At 41.4% G+C, this 20,284-nt stretch overlaps 1 protein-coding gene across 1 annotated transcript in view; it reads left to right on the forward strand.

The window, feature by feature from the left end:
• The first annotated feature begins 1,867 nt into the window (after positions 1–1,867).
• The window catches only part of dscama (Down syndrome cell adhesion molecule a), a 93,030-nt gene continuing 74,613 nt past the window's right edge, over positions 1,868–20,284 (forward strand). Inside the window, exon 1 of the mRNA XM_041952023.1 lies at positions 1,868–1,959. Coding sequence (XP_041807957.1) covers positions 1,917–1,959 — 43 coding nt within the window. The 5' untranslated portion in view covers positions 1,868–1,916. The remainder of the gene's footprint in view (positions 1,960–20,284) is intronic.

A 20,284-nucleotide genomic window follows, 5' to 3' on the forward strand; every position in this document is an offset into this window, starting at 1 on the left:
GAGGCCTGACTCGCCGGCTACAGTATTTGAACATAAATGGGCCACACTAAATTCAAACAGTCACATGGCAGCGGCTGTCACTGCAGCTACCACTGTGTCAGTGCCTTCGAAATCATTTCAAATTCAACATATAATGCAAATGTGACTTTCTTATCACAACACCATGTCTGAAAAACAACATGGATGTTTGCTCGCTGAAGATTCAAACGGAAACATTTATCTTCTGTCTGTTCCCCTCATGTCTCTTTAGATAGTCAAAATAATCACTGAAAAATTAATGAGGTCTACAGTTGACATTCCCTGGTTCATTGTTCATCGTTATATATTAATAAGGAGGTCACACTATATCATTTTCAATTAAAATATATTTGCACTACCAAGTCCTCAGCATGGAGCACACTTGCTTTTGTTTTCATATATTACTCCACAGCCTCCTCCTCCTGTGTGGCTTGAATGGAAGTGAACTCATGCAGGGGGCTGTGGATGCCTGACATGGCTGCCGTTTGATGCCCCCTGGTGCATTGGGGGGGTCGCTGCTTATGTTTGTCAAGGTCAATTAATGAATGCAGGGGTAAGGCTGGCAGGATCCCCAAAATGTCCCCGGGGCTCATAAATTATCCAGGAAACACATTAAAAGACAGGATCTGATCTCTTCCAATTAAGATAATTTAGCATTTTTTCCCCTCATCAAATGCCTACATAGTATCCAGTCAGGTGTAGCCTACATCACTCCCGCTCCCTCCCTCCCTCCCTCCCTCACTCAGCAGCCATACTCCAGCCTGCAACACCACAGCAGTGCCGGCAAACCATAGAAGGATGCCCTGCATGGGCTAATTCTCTCTTGCTTATGTTGACGTGCAGTTTTCCTTCTCTGAGTGGAACACCGTGATCCGTCTTCTCTCTGATAAAACAAAAGAAAGACTTTTTTTTTTAAAACGCTCCTTCCCTCCTGAACGAGGTTCAGCCGCGCGCCCCATCACACCCCCCACCCCACCCCTGCACCTTTAAGGCAATGGAGAGGGAGGAAAGCGGCTGCGGAGAAGGAGGCGAGGGTTTATTCCACAGTGCTCTGAGGCAGGGCAGGTTTTAAGCGCAGGGACCAGTGTGCGCAGTTTGTGTGTGCGGCTGCGGGGGGAAGATGCGTGTGCTTGTTGCTCGCCGGACGGAGAGAGGCGGTGAAGAGAGAATGAGTTTTCAGCGCAGCTAACAATCAACTCCATGCGCTCTTTAATCCTCGAAAAAAAAATCCAACTTTTACGCATTTTTTCCCGTATACCTGAGATGACACGTTTGGCTGTTTTCAGTGCGTAGACTTACAATTTATTTATTTATTATTTATTGATTCTTTTCTTTATTCCGATTTTGGAGCCTTTTGCTTTTTTGTTTTGTTGTTTTAATTGTTTAACCGTGGAGTTGGGTGTGCGCATAGGCAGCTTGTCCTATGCGTCTCCAGCCTCTGACTCAGCAGCAGCAGCAGCAGCGGAGGCACAGCTCACCTGGACCGGAGCGCACCGAGCCGAGATCCCTCATGTTCCACGCAGAGCAGCGCTCCGACACGGGGGGACGGCTGCACTGAGGCCCCGCGCGGTGCGGCGCGGTCAGTCCGAAACAGGGGAGGCGCACAGTCCTGGATCATACTCTAGATCCCGCCGTACCAGGAGACAATCAGCAGCAGGAAGAAGCTCAGACCTCCTCCTCTTCATCTTCTTCCCAACGTGAAGGATTGAGAGAAAGAGAGGGAGAGAGAGACAGGAGAGAGAGAGGGAGAGAGGGAGAGAGAGAGAGAGATTTGCAAGCTGCTTTTTCTTTCGTTGCAATTGACTTGTTGAAGAAATAAAAGGAAGAAATAACAAGAAGAAAGAGTGCGGGGAGAGAAGACGAAAAAGCATAAGCTTGGATATTGAACGGAGCGGGGCATGTGGATATTGGCTCTCATCTTTTCCCAGTGCATCTTGAATGGTAGGTGATGCATTTGTGCACTTTAAACTTCAAGTTTATGTTAATTATCCAACCGGGCCGCGTGTACAAATAGTCAGCAAGCATTTCCACATTGAAGATATTGATATTTTTTCCCCCCTGTAAAATTGAACGGAACTGAACAGGCTGTTGCTATGTTCTGACACAGGCAGTGGGGGGTTTTCAGGCTTGAAAGGCAGGCTATCAACATTAATCTTTAGAGAATTTAAGTTTAAGGACGTTTAACCACTCATGCATTGTCAACATTTAAGATCAGCCTTTAAGCAAATAGAGAGACACACAGGGAGAGAGAGAGGAGAAATGTAGGTTGAGTGATAGGTTGAGCCTGCACTGCATGAGGAACAGGGCATTTTAATGTCTTTTTTTATTTGACTTTTGTATAATGATTTTTTAGGAAATTCTAGGCCTTAAATAAAATCTCATAATTAATTGGTTTCATTCTCAGTTTGTGCCACAGAGCATTATTTATTGTCTCTCATCAAGCTGCATTGGGCCTTAGTCAGGGTGCATTTTCCTACATCATTTTGAGATGCTTAATGTGCATATAAACAATTTTCAAGAACTTTTTCACATATATGGCTTATGAAAAATTATCCTTTAGTAAATAATTTTGTTGCAACACATTTGCATGTTTACCAGGCGTATTCTCCATTTGTTTGTCTAAATGTTTCAAACCAGCCTGTGAATTTCTGAATTCAAACAGAACAATTATTTACTCAATGAAACTGAAATCATTTCTTTATAGACAGTAGAATTTATTAAGAAAACCTCTCTTAAAGCAAGACATATGTTGATGAAAATGAAAAATGCACTCCATTTACTTGCATGCTACAATATGAGCAAATACGTTTTGTTATTTTCAATAACAATTAAATAACTTGCACATATGATTGCATGTTTGTATGCTTTCTGTCGAGTATCTTCCAGAAAAAGGATTAAATAGGTTGGCTGTGCTTTTTTTCTGGCATGCACCCGCCATATTAGAAGCACAGACATGGAGTCATTTTGAATTGGGAAAAAAAAAAGAGACAAGCCCTTATCACCCTTGCCCAAGTGCACGTCTTGCAAAATACGCTCAGATGCTATTTTGTCCACAGCGAATTCCTCAAAAGATAGGTTTGATAAGTGCCAATTCTGTTCCTTTTTGCACTCGAGATGACTGATTTTTATAGCGAATACAAGAAGGGTGTGTGAGGAAGGGGGGCAGCGAGGAGGACAAGGGGCTGTGGGGTAGGAGGTGGGATGTGCGTTTGTTGGGGGGCAGAAATCAGCTCGAAAGAAAATTGGGGTATTTAGAAGATCTTTCGAAAGGCAGACGGAGGGAAAGGGGTTAAAAAAATCAGAAGTGGACTCAATGTATATTGAGAGTAGCGGGCGATGCGTCAAGCAAAGATGACAGGAAAACCATTTTGTGGCCATGCTGAAGGGTTCAATGAAGGCAGCGGTTATTTATAGGAGAGAACAGAGTAAAAGCAGTGACGGTGGTGTAGCAAAGACTCCTTTCTGTCACTGAGGCAAGACAATTTGAAGAAACAGAGGACACCGATGTCCATTTCAAACCTCACTCAATGCCGTGCTGAAATCTCTGTTTGCCGAGCACAGTCTATTGCTTTGCTTTTGAATGGCTTTTTCAGTCTCTTTGGTCCAGGCAACAGCGCTGCAAAATGGCTGCTGCTAGAAACATCTACATGGAAACTTTGAATGGCAACAACAGCACTCGGAAATGTGATGAATGCTACATTCGTGGCCGCCGCAGATGCAGTGCTATTCATATCGACAAATTCGGTTCATTCGACACTGACCTTTTCTATTGATTCAAAGATTCAGATGTTGTTTTTGTGGCAGAAATTTGAATTACTCAGAGTGCGTTATGACAGTCCTCTCTTTGTATTTTCCGTACCACGCTCAATTGACTGTGGGCAGAATGAAAAGGCCGTGATTGTTGATCGACAATTCTTTCTGCTGCACATTTGTTTTTCCCCCGAACTGACCGGCAAAGATTAGTGTTAATGAGCGGCTTCCATCAGAATCATACACTCTGCTCCTCTTCTGGACAGAGAGATGTAGCTTCCTGAAATAAAGGCTTTTAGGGCTCTGGTCCAGTCCAGGTTGCTGAGGTTGTCTCTATGGAGACCTGGGTAATGAGTGTTGCTGCAGTGTGGGCTTTGAACTTGAGCAGTGCTGCACTCTGTTCAGGTGACCCTGGCAATGCTTCCTGATGGATTTCAGCCTGTCACTCTTTTTTATAGGAGTCACATGTCATTTCAACACTTGATCTTATTTAAATGCTTGATTTCTGAAATATCTGGATTGATTTTGGTCTGACTTGGTTAACCTTTTACAGTTGTTTATGTAGATATTGATATTTGCACTGCCTGTTAGTTGAATATAAGATTAGAACCACAGCTCCAGCTTGCAGTGGTCATTTATGAATAGTATCCACTGTACAAACTCCATTTTGCTCTGAATTGCCGTTTGCCAATTTGAGGACACATTTGCAAGCTCATCTACAGCAGATATAAACAATTCACCGCTGTAGAGAGTAAAATCTGCTGTGGAGTTCACTTCAGTGGTGCTTGAGCTTTTAAAGTGCTCTTGCAGAAGTGTCTATTAAAACCTAAATGGAATGGGAACAACATATTCCAGTTATGAAGAGATAAAATTGGGGAAATGGCATAATGTTGTTTTTGCTCAGCTACGCCACGGGGGGAAATCTGACACATGCTCAATTGGACACTAATAAGCTGTGTAAATATACAGCGAAGCTCCTCAATTGGCTCTTAGTATCACTCCGTGCATGTGTATTTTTAGCTTTCAGTTTAGGATGGCAAGGGGCTGCTGGAGAAAAGGTACCTCTGCTTATTAAAGCATGATCTTTTTCGTGTGACTTAATCCAGTTTTGATTGAACATGATTGATGTAGGAGCAGAATTTACTTCCTTTCTACATTTTTTCCCAATTCAGATCATCATAGCAACAGATTGAACAGAGGAAAGTGTCCCTCAGCCCCTTCATGCTGAGCGCAACCTGGTGGATTAAAGATACAAAACGACTGAGTGTCTGTACCTGCCATCATCAGTCAGACTGTTAATTTTGATTAATAAATTCTGACTAACCAAAGCATGACATTAACCCTGCTAAGGACAGAGATTTTGATGAATCAAGCACAGAGAGGAGAGGTAGGCTTGCAATGAAGATGTCACCCATATGGACATCATTCAATAATATGTATTCATACAATTTTACCAATTAAGAGCACCTGATTGATTTTAATGTCCGTTGGTTGTTAACTGAGTCATTTAGAGGGAGAAATCTATTGTTTTATTAGTTCTGATAGTTTCAAGACATGGGGATAAAAATGACATATATAATAATTTGTTTTTTATCAGTATAATGAGGAAGTGTTTTAATAGAAGTATCTGCTATGTTGCAGAATGGTCATACTTAACATATCTGTTTAACATTCACTGACAAGGTGTTTCATTTGCTTTACAATATCAGCTCTTGCAATACAGTATCTGCTTGTAGCCCCTAAAGCATGATTGAAACTTCACATTGATATGCATAGGGAAAGATGGGGTATTCAAAAGACATCAAAAGAAGCCAAGTTTACTTCATTAAAATTTAAGTAAAACCACAGTCTTTCCCCAACCTTAATCAAACAGCTTATGTTGCCTATACAAAACCATTCAGGACCTGAACCTGATTTCCACTTTGTTCAGCCACGGCACACCCCGACCACCGCCCTACGACTTAGTGGGGTACAAAAATGTAGCACGTCCCGGCCGGTGAACATAATCCAGGTAGTGATTATGTTTCCCTCAAAACATATTTGCTTAAAGTAGTAGTATAGAGTGTGATCAGAATTTTTAGGAGAGCCTAAATGCCATGAAATGTCATCTATATACTGCACTGCATTTGCATCCACAAACCAGAATCTCTTTTATCCGTCTCTGTGCTAAAAGTGGAATATTTGTTCAGTCTGTAACCGGAGCTTGCCTGTTTGATGTTATATACCAAGTTTAGTACTGTTTTATTGTTCTGATCAATTATCCAAAGCCAGAACAGGGTTTCTTAAAGGTCAGATTAAGGCCAGTAGGAAACTAGGTCTGTGCAGACTGGTATCTTTTGGTATACATCTGTCACATCACATAGAGCCAGGATGGGTTGACAGAGTCACAGCAACACACATCACCAAACAACAACTGAGCTCAGCTCCTCGGTCACACGTTAATATCAGAACTCCAGTCAACACGATGTAGGCCACTGCAAATGCTGTGATTATTCTTTTCAAGTAAGCAATAGTTATGTCTTAATGCGTTTTACTTCTGACCGGAGCTATCGCATCTACAGATGCTGCAGGATATTCATCAGGTAATGATTTTTGACAGTGGTAGAATACCCACATTTTAGCATTACATGTTCTGTCATATTTCCTCACTTTTTCTGCACATGTATGTAGCAACAGAAAAGTAATCTTTAACAGATCTGATGCTTTTTTTTTATTTTAAAAAGAGTTTATAGTAATTTCACAAAGAACTTGCAGCACATTTGGTAACATGTATCGTGATTGTTTGAATTTCCGTCAGGTTTAGGAAGATTCTTTTCATTGTTTTCTTTCCATTTTGCATGAGGTTTAATGTTAGAGGGTATGAGGGACATACTGTTTTCATGGACGCATCAGTCACACCAGGATTTGTCAGTGCCATCGGGTAAAGACTTCTGTATCTTCCCACTGTGTGTGCTTACGCCTTAGCTTTGCTGTTCAGACGACGGTAAACTCAAGCATATGTTAATGGATGCACATTGAACTGTTAAAGGTTTCATTTAACCCAGACCAGAATGCTTAAGGAGATGATAGTGTGTAGTGAGGCAGAAAGAGAGGAGGAAGAGAGGGGGAAGAGGGGCACAGAGTCAGCTCATGTAATGTGGTCGCCAAAGCTCAAAGAATCATATCAAATCATCCTGTTTCTCCATGCAGAAACACAGCTATTTTAGGTCCTTTCCAATATATCAGCTAGTTATATTGTTGAACACTGATTAAGACTCAACAATCTGTATTGCACACTCAATAGGAGAAAGACATGGCTTGCTCTTTATCATTTTTCCAGTTATTCTGCCCAGTTTTGTACACATTGAGTGGCACAATTGAACTGATACAAACTACAGAAGCCCTTTGTACTTAATAATGTTAAAACAATCCTTTCTACTGCTTTTGCTGATGACAATCCGCGATGCAGCTGCCATGTGAACAGTGTGATGATTTATTAAATGTCAGCAAACTATGAAGTTGAATTTAATAAGGTCAAGGCAAATGGGGTAGAAAAATGCTCTGCAGTCATTAGAAAGACAGATACTACAACAGCTATTAAGAGACTTCCAAGCTTGTGAATGTTTTATAGATGAAATGAACATTGTTATCGATGCTTAGCAAAATCTGGCATTCATATACATCTGCCACTTAACATGGACGTCACAAACACACATTACGGGTCTCTAATTCGTTAATAACTCATCAACTGTGAATGAATTTGCATCCAAAGCCTGAAATTACACTTTGACGTTTCTATTTGAATGCAGCAGTAATTCACTGATACATAACTACAGTTTAGTGAGAAATCAGAACTCCTTTGACATTTTCCGTGACATGTCTTTTCAGTGTTCCTGCAAAATGGCATTGCATGAATATATAATAGTGCAATGAGACAGTGATGCAGTATTGGTGATAAACCATGTAAAAACAATGGACCTTAGTTTTTGGCATCAGTTAACTGGGTTGGTGACTTAACAAGATGACAATTAGTAGTGTTGTTTGTGTCTGTAGGCTTTCATGATAAAATGGGGCAGTAGGTTAATGCTGCAGCCACGCAGGTGCAGCAAGTCGTAAGCTAAGTTGAGCTCAAGCTACTCTATAAGAAAAGGCCCTGTCCATTGCTCTCTGCTCTATGTCTAGTTTGTAATTGACTTCTAACATGACAGGTAAAGATGTACCAGCAGGTTAATAATACTTTCTCTTTGGAAACTAAACTAAAAAACAGATGGTAACAATCTCCGCTCCAGCTCAGCTAAGATGACCTGTGACATACACACACTTCAGCATATAATCTATATGTGTATTATTCTGTTGTGATCATGATAAGTCTGAGATCTGAGATCATGATAAATGTGATCATAATAAAGACAGACATGGAAAGAGCTTAGAGCTTTGGTCATAGATAGAAGATCAGCTCAGCTGCTGTCAGTTATGAAGATATTAAAGGCAAAAAATGTAGGAAGGAGAATGAGCAGGTTTGTCTGCACATTATACATTATGTTCATACACAATTGGTTTGCAATCATAATTTCTGTTTATTGGCAGCATTTAGTCAGAGGATGACCTTCATCAAGCACTGCGAAACGCGCAAACACAGTGCTTAACCTTACTCCAGAGACCAGGGTCTGTGTTCATTCTTAAAGTCAGCATTGACATTTAAATATTTAACCAGGGTGTATTTTTTCCTTAACCTAACCAATTGATTTTAGTTGCCTAAACCCTTATTATGCTTTAGCTGCCTTGAGCAGATTTTCTTGGAATCAAGAATTGCGAGGCAGTGGTGCATTGTCAAATGCTGGAACCTTTTGTGTATGTTGCTTTTACTTTAGAAAAAGAGAAAAGGTTGGTCACTGGGCTGATGGACTTGTTGCTTTGGTTACTTCATGCCCTACGTGGATATAGATACCGGTGTGTATAATTTTCTATGCAATTTAACACTATTTATGTATATCTATGAGAAGAAGAGAGGGAAGTGGGTAAAGTACCGACAGAGACACATATGATGCATGGTAAGATGTGTGTGAGCTGAGCTGTGTGAGCATGTGCTGTCCCTCTATATGAAAACCTGTGTCAATTCAGTAGAGGCATTTAACGACCATAATTCGAACTTGGTAATATACAGGAGAAACATTTGAAGCCACACAGTATCTCACATCGTGGTGTTCTCATCATCCTCTTTTTATACTGCATAGTGAGATATCACTATCACACTGAGCGTATATCACCGTGTCCTCTGACTTGGTGGAAGCTTTGTGTTGAGTCAAAGTAACACCCACATTGTTACTGAGGCCCAAGCCTTTAACAAAGGGTCTGGCATCCTTGTTGGCAACATAATATTTCCTTCACCGTGACATAATTCACATCCTTCTGAGATGTACAAAATGAAAGGCAATGATTACTAAACAAAATGTATTCTGTTCAGTTGTTAAAAGAAATTTTGTAAATTGCTTCTAAAATGTGATGCAGAGTTCAAATTTGTAATTTAATATTTGTTCCTCAACTACAAACAGCTTGTAAAGCAAATTTAAAAGCAAGTTGAGCAAATTACAAAGGCCAATAATGACAAACACTGCTGTAGCAATAGCAACCCACCTATTTCTTCTCTGTATTCCCTAATACGCCGACCTTACTTAATTCATAGACTACATAGTGACATGTGATTTGCTAGATACTAAATGTGGATTCCCAATTACCCCTTTGTTTTATGTGTAAGATGCCAGTCTGGCAGGTAAACTGAAAAATGAGACTATTTACAAAATTATTTATCCTACAGAGCTTGAATTCTGTGGCTAGTAAACAAGGACAATGGGCTTTAGTCAAGATATGTAATTGTATGTAATTAGTGAAAGCACAGTACATTTTGAGCCTGAGACAGTCTTTGCAGCAAAAAAGGTAGCGTTGACCTGGAACTGCTACAGTAACAAAACACTGGCTGAAATGGTCGCTGTACAAGAGTGTGGCTTCATCATAGGGAAGAGAGAGTACAGCATTTAAATTCCAATAAAATAAAAATGATAATATTATTAACATGGTAACAGTACACATTATTTTCTTTTTTGTGAAGAAAAACTGAATATATTAAACCATAAAAGACAGTAGGTACAAGAAATTATAACAGACTTCACTGGCAATCTCTTCCCCTGTGGCTGACTATCGGACATATTCATTAGACATAACCACACCACGCTGATTAGCATTCAAAATCCAGCTCTGTTCCTGAAGCCCGAAATGTGTAACATTTTCAAACATTCTGGCAAATGTTTCATTAAAATGTTGTTAGCCCCCAGCTCCACTCCGCTTCAGTCTCCACTCTATCAGGCCTTCCCCAGAAGTGATTATGCTAATTGCTGTTTGATCAGATGATTAAATTATAATTTGATTAATCCCAGGCACTAAACGCTCTGAATATGTTGATATGTATTTTGCTGCCTGGCAGTGTTTGCAGAGCCCCTTGTCACCAGGCAGGCTCTCTGATACACACAATGCAGGTATAGGACAGGGAGAGATGTATGTAAGGATACATTGGGAAGCAGTTTTAACATGAATGAAACACAGTTTTTGATGTACTGTGGTCTAGTAATCACTGAAAACATGATGATTAATAAAGGAGCACTCGCCTGTGTGCAGACTGAGTGCGGCTCTAATGCAGATCGCTGCCATTTTCTCAGCCATTGCCTGTCTCTGTTACTCTCAATTGACTGTGTATCCATCAGGGTGATTTATAATAGTGCTGTATAGACAGGCTCCTGCAGGACTAAATAATGAAGGTCCTATATTACATGCCCACTATAGGACTCAGTGCCACTCTGACATCACAGGGTGTATTTTTGTATGACTACCCTTTGATTCTAATCTTGTTATGCTTCAAGTAGTGATGTATGATGCAGAAAAGTTCCAAGATTTTTAAAAATCACACACAGATCCACATAATGGATTGGCTCACTATGTGTCTGCATTGTAGCAATAAAGGAGGACTCTCCTGCAGTGGGGTTACTGAAGATCAAATACTCTCGCCTTTCAGGCAAATGGAGGGCTGTTGGGGGGGGCTGAGGATGGAGGGGGGGGGTGTTGTTGGGTGGGGGGGGGGGGGGTGTTGTTGGGTGGGGGGGGGGGGGGGGGGGTTGATATTTTTCCGAGGTGCAGGAGGATGGCTGTGAGCGGAAAGGCAACAATGTCTAGTCATCTGACCCACAATCCCATTTAACCCCAGGACTTTGATTTGCCCTCCACTGTCAACTGCCAGCTTATTTTGCCTCTTTGTTTCTCTCCTGCAAATGGATTTTGTTTTGCCACCCCGAGATGATGCAAAGCAACGTGGCAAAGAAGCTAAATTCCATCCCATTGTAGCTTATTGTAGAGCTAATGCAAGAAACATGTTCAAAAATATAAAAGCTTTTATTTTGAGCTTTTATTGTTATTGTGCAGTACCATATTCTGTCCATCCATTGAGATGCAACTAAACCATATCCAATGATTTTGTAATTACTTGCTGATACATTGCATATTATACAAAAATTTATAACTGAGTGCTATTGTTTGGTGATCGCATGCTTTAGGTAGGGGTTCTAGATGCACAAAACCACAAAAGCAGAAATGCTAAAAATATGTTCTTTGTGAGAAAAATGTTGTTGATCTTGAATTTTGCACTACTGAAAGGATATAGTCACCAACTACCTTTTTTGTCTCATCAGCCAGTCAAATTCCTCACCTTTCAGTGAAATTTGCCATTTTTGTATTAATAACACTATTGCTCCTATAGCCTGGGTATAACCTGGTCTCTATGGCAGTGTTACCTTACCTTATGATTGGTTAAAATAGGAATTTTGCTGACAAGCTTTATCAGACCTGTTTTTCTTACTTGCGTGTCTCATGCAGCAGACACTCTCTCATTTTAATCAGTGCAGTATGTGTGGCTTCGTGCAGGCTCACATTTCAGCTCTGTCTCACGGGTGTAACCGCGACCCGAAGTGTTTATTTACGCTTCAAGTCTATTTTTTCGACAGTACACGCATGAAAGCCAGGTTTATGCCAAATAAAAAGGCACCGTATAACGATATTTATCTTTATTTTGCAGCCCTGGTGGAGCAGATGGTGCTGCTCTCTGGACAGACAGACAGACACACACGCACACACAGACACACACACACACACCTTGTTTACATCAAGTTTGCTGGAAGCTGGAGCTATGGCGATGGCCCATGTTTCCCATCATGCCATGCTGGACTGAGTAGTTTGTTAGTTTGCTTGTTTTGCATCCCAAAATGCAAATGTTTCTTTGTGACATCAGTGTTTGTAGAATAATGGTTTTGATGTGTGTGTTTTAACCATTAGTGAAGTAGTTATGTTTCTCCAGCTGACAGTCACTGAACACTGAACATTTAATGCATTACCTCATATAGTAATTGCAGTAATATTACCAAAATCTTATTAGAGCTGTTGTATTACTTTGTTACTGTAAAAGGTAATATATTGCTGTATATACTGTATATATGTGTGTTACTTTTGCATTGCAGTACCCCCGACACGGTTAGTAGACAATCATGATTAATAAGCGAGGAAGGAGCAAGGCTTATTGTAGACGCTTTGTGAAATGCTCCTGCTACAATGTTGTTGTCGAGTTGGTAAAACCACATGTTCTCAGTACAAATGAAGTGCCAGCAGTTTTTGTGACAGTCGGTAGGTAAAATGACGCGGTGGAGGAGGTGCTAGAAGGTGCACTCTGTGCTGTGTGTATTGTGTTCTGTAGCTAATGGCAGGTTAGCTAGCACCCCCTGGCTCAGTTTAATGTCAAAACTAGCCATATGGGTAAATACTCAGTCACTTTCTCCTATAATATATAATCAGTATCAGAGTAGTATATAGTATTACCATATAACATTTCTGAAGTGTGTGCAGTGCGGTCAGTGTTGGGTGGGTGGGAACGTTCGTGTATTTTGATGCTTTGAATTGAATCATTCTCATATTATGGATTACCGTGGCCCACAGTAGTATTCTATGTTTGAGAAATGTTTGATTTAACATTGTGCAAGATGCCACAATGTGATGTTTTGTGTTCCTTGTGTTATTTTCAGAATGAAACGATTAGCAGGCCAGTAGAGTAGGCCAGATTTATGCTTTTAATCGCTAGAATTTAAAAACTTCACATCCTCAGACCTCCCTAGTTGTACCCAGTTTTCTTAATCTTGTTTCCTTTTTTCCCTTTTTACCCCTAACCTGTTTACATGCATGTCTTTTGCATGTTTTGAGAATGTATACTGGAAAAGCACATTTTCATGCAAATGGGCCATTTATACACCAATACAGCATCTCCCTGCATCCCCTGTGTGGATTACTGGTTCATAACGTCAAACAAGGCCCAAAGAAGCTGATGTATGTGTGCTTGTTATATAAACAGAGTTTTCATATCCCACACACTTGTATTAGTGGAGAGGTGCCTCGGATGGAGTATTTGGCAGGCCTGGTGCAGTGCAGCTGCACTGATGGGACAGAAATATGCATGAGGGCATTGTTTAAGCAGTTACATGATGCTAACTATGTTTCCCAATTCATGCTTTCCAGCATTTTGTGTCCATCTAAATGGACACATGTCTGTAGAAATTGACACATCACCTGTGTGTTAAATGGATACTTAACTGAAAAAAGTTTAAATTAATTTATTTCCCAGTCACATTTTGGCCTGTGGCCTGTTCATGTTGCATTTTGACTCTCAGTCCATGCCAACAGGTTCAGTCACCACTTGCCTTCAGTCATGTATCAAATCAAGTCAAGTATACGTAAAATACATTATATAGATCATAACAACACACATACACAGACAAAAACTCTCCCAGGCCTAGCCCCTCCCAAACCCTTCGATATCCCTAAATAGTGCCCAAGTACATACAGTAAATGGAAAGCTAAATCTACACTTTTAAATATACTAACAGATTAGGAATAAGAAAACATTAACATATAAAAACAATTTAAGGGAAAATAGGTCAGTCATTAACAGAGTTTTTCACACAAGTGCCCAATAGCAGAAAGCTTTGATGATATACCAAGTGTTTTAAATGACTAAGACCATCCTCTAATGCAGGACTGTTCTTCATTTAGTGCCCTGCTGCACTGTTGGATTCTCTGCATATATAATATAATATAATAACGCAAAACTCTGCTCAGATTTGCTTTAAAATTGTAATTATTCCATTCGGATGCATGTGATATGTATATGTTGGCTATAGACTCCTGCGCTGTGCTGTAGTATGTAGATGATCTTCAAGCTGTCAGCCTTACTCCTTAAACTAATCTCCCCGTTCATCCCTCCCCGCTGGGTTTAATGTCCTCCCTCTCAGCTCACCTGAGATCTACCTCCCCTCTCCCCCTCTCTGTCTATCAGCGCAGTCAGAGTTGCATTTGGCAGTATAGCGAGCAGAGGTGGGAGGAATTTTACTGAAATAGAAATAATGCCTCTCCTCCACCCTCTAACAGCATGCACAGTGTATATTGTGCTGTGATATATTGCAGTGCAGTCAAGCACTGTAGAACTGTTCAGACGTCAGTAATGTCAGAAGTCAATAACAGTTTTAACTAAAAAATCTCTCACTAAAAATACTAGTACTTTGTTGAATGACAAAACAGGAACCAAAATATTACACCACCATTTTCAACACCTCCTGCAAAGTCTACATTTTGCTCATGCCCAAGACAGTTAGTCCTCAGTGATGTGAGTGACTGAGGCCATTGTGCTTTCATAAGTATAGCTTTTAGTTTTATAAAACCAGAAGGTAGAAATCTCAAGCTAAAGGAATAGTTTAGCATTTTTCTGGAAATAGAGAGTTACTGTAGGTAACAGAATTGATACCTCATGCTATCTGTATGGTAAATATGAAGCTGCTGCTAGCAACTGGTTAGCTTAGCTTAGCACAACTAGTGGAAACAGAGAAAAGTGACTGAAATCCGTGAGCCACTCCCATCATGCACGCACAACAAAAAAGACAACATGATCAGCAGTGCGAGTATTTACCAGTCAGAGTAATTTAAGAGCCTGTACTCACAGAATCAGGGGTTACGGTTTATAACCAACGTTCACGTTCAACGTTTAACCTTTATTATACCAAAAATCTCTGTTGCTGTTGCGGTGTTCTGGTGTGCAAACTATTTGAGCGACATGAGTGCTTGACACTGAAGGTGAAAGTGTGTGTCAGTAGGGGCATGGGCATGGCCAAAATCTTTTATCACAGTATGTGTGATTTTATACCTTGGTAAATATCATGATAGGGTAACTGTTCGGTATGTTCAATTAAGAAATAGTTTAAAATAGTCATACATTCGTCACATTTGATTATTCTTAATTTGGAATTTCCATACAAACAAAAACAAATATGTCACGTCATAATATTTGAGTTAAAAACAAAAGACTCAGAACAATAAAACAAACATTTGTTCAAATGGAAACTGCAGTATCGCCAGCAACTGTCGCTCTCATATCTGTTTACCGTGTTCATTATTGCCCACGTTGCTTCCACTAGAGGGTCAAAGTTACATGTTGCTGGATTTGTTTCATACAGGCTAACAGCTAGCCACATATACCACCATATAGCGCAATCCTACATCCCAGAAGCGTGCAAACTGGCAACTCTGATCTTCTTATCTTACTCCCACCAAGAAAGCAAAAATTGTTGTTAAAGTGTTCCTTTAGGATGCAGACTTAACAATGCAGAGTCTACAACCATGCTCGCAGCTCTGTGAGGCTGTATTTAGGCACAGTAGCTAATGTTAGCATTAACATCCTGATGTTTAGCAGGTATACTGTTCAGCATGTTTACCATCACAGGGGCCTGTTAACAGGCTGCCATTTTGTAAATTGCACTAAACACAGTGCCAAATTGAGGCTGATGGGCATGTCATGCCAACGGTTTTGCAGGTATTTGGTCATAAACCAACTACTGAACAAATTAAAATTGAATTGAATGATGGTGCTATAAGAGAAGTCAGGGAGTCATCAAAGTGATTGCAGTTCATCCTGAGGAGGACATGGTTGTCTATGCTAAATTTAGTAAATGTTGAGCTATTTTACTGGATAAACTGAAACATTGACCTGCTGATGGCATCAGATGAAATATCAGGGGATCACCAAAGTTTGACTTCGGTAGACTTTGTCTTCTGGGGACAAGGAATTTCTGTACAACATTTCATGGCAATCCATGCGTTGAGATAATTCAGTCAGATGGACTGACATTGCCATTGTTAGTTTGTTACCTTGGCCTAGAGTAGTTTAAGAAGATTTTAAACGCCATAGACAAAAAAATCTTACGTGGCTGCTGTATAGGTTACCGGTTTAAACTGGCTCTCTAACACAGTATATGAGCTAACTTCTGTGTAACCAGCGTCTACATCAAGCTCTGATTCACTTGATATTCATGTGGAATAATATTAGAAGTTGCTACATCTGATACATCCTGTCATTTCAATGCTGTGTCACTTAGGAAGGGTAATGGAGCATTATGAATGTCTCATATGGTTGTTTTACCTCTTCCTCTTCTTTTTCTTGATGCGTCTTTGCGTATTAGCTTCAGTGGCTGCAGCTACAGTTTCTTTATGTACTCACAGGAGTTCCTCCTCTTCACTTCTTAGCCATCCCACCCCACTATTTATTTATTTCCCTCTGTCTCAGCTGATTTGCAATATTTGTCCATTTTCACCTCTGTGATGTAACTGATTAAGGTCTTCAAAGTACCCAGTACATGGGAAATCCCTCCTCTACTGTTGGCGTTCGTGTAAATGAGCGTTCATATGCATCAACTAACCCACTCCACAGTGACTCTCGTCTCGCCCTCCAGAGAGTTGACATCAGAGGAGGGTATCATTGTTTTACATAGCAGCTCCATGGCACTGAGCACACCCCTCAACATTATTCATGAGGGCAAAATGGGAGCCGGTGATTTGGGAGAGTGAGGGGACCCTGTTCTCTGATCTGCATCTCAGATCAGCGCAGCACTTCTCTTTAGCGCTTATTGCGTAAACCCCTAGGGCAGGAGAGGAGGGGTTGGAGGTTGTGGGGGTGGAGGGGGGTCTGGATGCTTACTCACTGTCATCATGAGGCCGTCCTGTCCTCCACCCCATCTCCACCCCTCCCTCTCCCTCCCCCGTTTGCGCTCCCCCACCCCCCACTCTTTCCCTCCCTAGGCGGTCTCTGCAGAGCTCTGCCTTAATTACCTGCATTGCCTGCCATGAGCTGTCAGTGTGGCTCAGTGCTTGTTTGCCCCAGTGGAGTTGCCCTAATGTCTTGATGCCCGGGTGCCCACTGTAGCACCACAGAGATCCCTGACCTGGTGAGGGCCACACTGTGGCTGAGAGCCAATTGGACTGTAATGTTTAAATACATTAGCGGCCTTGGGCAGGGAAGACATGCTGTGGCTGATAGCTAATTCAATGTGATAAAATCATAGGAGAAAGAGTGAATATCAGGCTCCTGTTACAAAAAGCCAAGCAGTCAACCAGGGCATTATGAAATAATATGAAGCATCAATGAGTTTTTTGTCATTTTAAAACAAGAGACTCCTGACCACAGTCATCTAAGGTTGATTAATGGTGTTTGGTTGAGGTAAACACAGGCCGAGCAAAAAGCCCCTGACACATCAGTGAGCTAATGCACAGGCTAATGCATAGGCCTATTTATGTTGTGTGTTAGTGGGACCTGTATTGATCAGACATTTACTTAAATAAATTGCCTGGGTGATTTGGAAGCAACCACTGATGGGCATTGTCAGAGGTTCATGGGTCCTACTGGACACAGATTGCGGGAAAATGTAAAAGGCTTGTTTGTTTATTCTTTTGGGATAGGAATATCATTGAGGATCTCTGTAACTGGTGCTATTTAAAACCAGTGCCTTGATGTTTATTTTCAACACATTTGAAGTATATCTACATATAAGAAATATTCTCTGGTAAGGTGGCAGGCTGAACCAGCAACAATACTGGCTGCACTGGCTGCTCACTGTCTCTCCTGTCAACCAAACCAATGTCAGCCTTGTGGGCTCCTAGACATTAACGCTCATCCCCCCACATCCCTCTGACACGCCCGCATGCACTCTCCTTGACCGAAGCGTGTCTGGTGCCCTTGAGCTCCAAACGCAGTAGCTCAGGCTCCGCTATGGAAGGATTGCATTAGGAGTCACCTGCAATCCACGTTTAGAGGCTTCAGCAGGGCGTGCCACCAATAGGTGCTGACATCTGGAACTGTGCCAAGCATTATTTCACACAGCAAACAGGGACCCACCTCACTAACCCTACAGGACCCCTCTTCCTGCCCCTCCTCTGAGCTTTGCTAAGACAGAAAACACAGCAAAAAAGAGGCCATCTATTATGCATGTGGATTCATAATTGAACAATATCACTTTTTCCTCTTTGTGGTTTTGGCTCAGGGAAAACTGATGTCGATTAAAACAAGGCTCTGGCACAGGCGGGCGTGTGGTGGCTGTTAGTGAGAGCATGTGTGTGTGTGTGTGGGCATGATAGGCATGGGAGTGCGTTGGTGTTCAGCATAATATTGCAATGGTATGTGTGTGATGCCAAAGCCATATCAAGAAGACTAAGACCAAATGTTTGCACGTTTGAGGAATTAGAACAAAAAACAAGAATGCAACAACTTGTCTTCTCCAAAATGTCTTCAGTGTGGGACAGGACACAAGAACAAACTTTTGGAAACAGCAGAATCATACTTTTTTGGTCTATTCAATAACTAACATCAACATCTAAAGAAGATAATTCATTTTGAAATGAGATTCAGAAAACCAGCATTATCAACTGAGACAGAAATCCTTTGAGATGTGGACCAAAGCGTTGCGGACCGCAGCCTTAATCTGCCAACCAGGCTGACGACCGACCGACTATCGATAGGGTCCACATAAATCTCTGATCTCCCGTTTCAAGATTCAGCCTGCTCTTGTTTTGATCTTACTCCTGTGTTCCCAGTATTATCAATAGATCCTCAAAAGTGCGCCTCTTCCCTCGGCGAAAACAATGCATTACATATCTCTGAGATGCGCATTTGTATGTGTTACATCTTACTATTTTATGACAGCCGTTAATGAGATTATTATTTAACGGTGCTGTACACAAACACACTTGATGACAGCCAACAGCCTCCCACATACTGTCTCCTTTGCTTACAAGCAAGCATTATGATAAATTGGGCTGGTTTGTCTTGGGATATTAATTTACAACTGAACATTCAAATAATATCCCCCAAAATACAAATTATGTTTATGTAATTTCTGCTTCATTAGATAATTCTCAGTCGAGTCAAAGGAAATATACTGCGAGGACTGTCGACATTACACTGAGTTAAATGCATTATTGGACAAGTGCTCCAAGTAGGGATTTTTTTTTTTGTATAAAATCCAGTGGCCCTGCAGTCCTGTTCACTCTTAAACCAGGACACAGCACAGTGTATTTGTTGCGTTCCAAATGTTTCCTACAGCATTTTGATTTGAGTTGTAGGGACTCGTGAAGGTCCAGTGGATGATGAAGCAGCGGCATCAGTCAGGGGCACCTGGGTGCACTGCGATACACGCTCCTGCTCTCCTCCTTCACATCCGTTGTTCTTTGCACCTGCGTCCTTGTGTAAAGGTGGAGTAAGTCAGAATGTGAGAGACCGTGTCAGAGAGCAGCGTGAAGGAGGGATGAAGGTTAGAAAGGAATATAAACAGACAAAGCTGAGCTTGGATATGTAGCTATGGAGAAGAAGAATGAAGAGAAAGGGAATAAGAGAAAATGAAAGTATTCATTTGAAGGTGGTTGTGGGATACAGCTAAGGTGCAGCACGCCTTTGACCTTCATCAAGGCATCACCCCAATCCTTCTACCTTTTCTTTACATTCTTTTTCAGTCTCTCTCTGTTAATGGCAGCCTGCGTGTCACTGTTGGAGTGCTTTCCAGCTTTGCCGCCTCCCCACTCAACCCCCACCCTTACTGTTTTCCTTGGCACTGCACTGAAAAATAAATGCACTCCCACTGTATCTATCTGAACTATTGGGATCTGGCAGGGTTTTGTGTCCATCAGGCTTTCTCATCTTAAGGAATCAGCCACCCAGAAATGGGTGGTGGTGGAGGTGGTGGGGGTCTCAATTTTTTATGAGGTGGTGCAAAGCGGATTGAGACAAAAGCAGTTATGAGGCAGCCTCTCCTCTCCGCTCAGTCACCTTTCAAACACACTCAGACCAGAGGCTGCATGATGGCTGTTCGTCCTCATTTATAGAGCATCAGCCACCGCAGCACCCATCACTCTGCCTAGATACATGTCCCCGATGGACGATAACAATAAAATGTGGATTTGGCTCCTACAAAATGCTGTACTAGGGATGTAAACACACATGAATATGAACAGATAACATACAAATACGAACAGCGTCCAAATTTGTCCAGTTTTCTTTTCCCCACTGATGTGATATGTCACCAAGTTTTCACAAGATTTGTCAGTTCAGTGCAAGATAAAGGCTGGTTGATGGTGCACAGCT

Source organism: Chelmon rostratus, chromosome 14, assembly GCF_017976325.1.
Source record: "Chelmon rostratus isolate fCheRos1 chromosome 14, fCheRos1.pri, whole genome shotgun sequence".
NCBI lineage: Eukaryota > Metazoa > Chordata > Actinopteri > Chaetodontiformes > Chaetodontidae > Chelmon > Chelmon rostratus.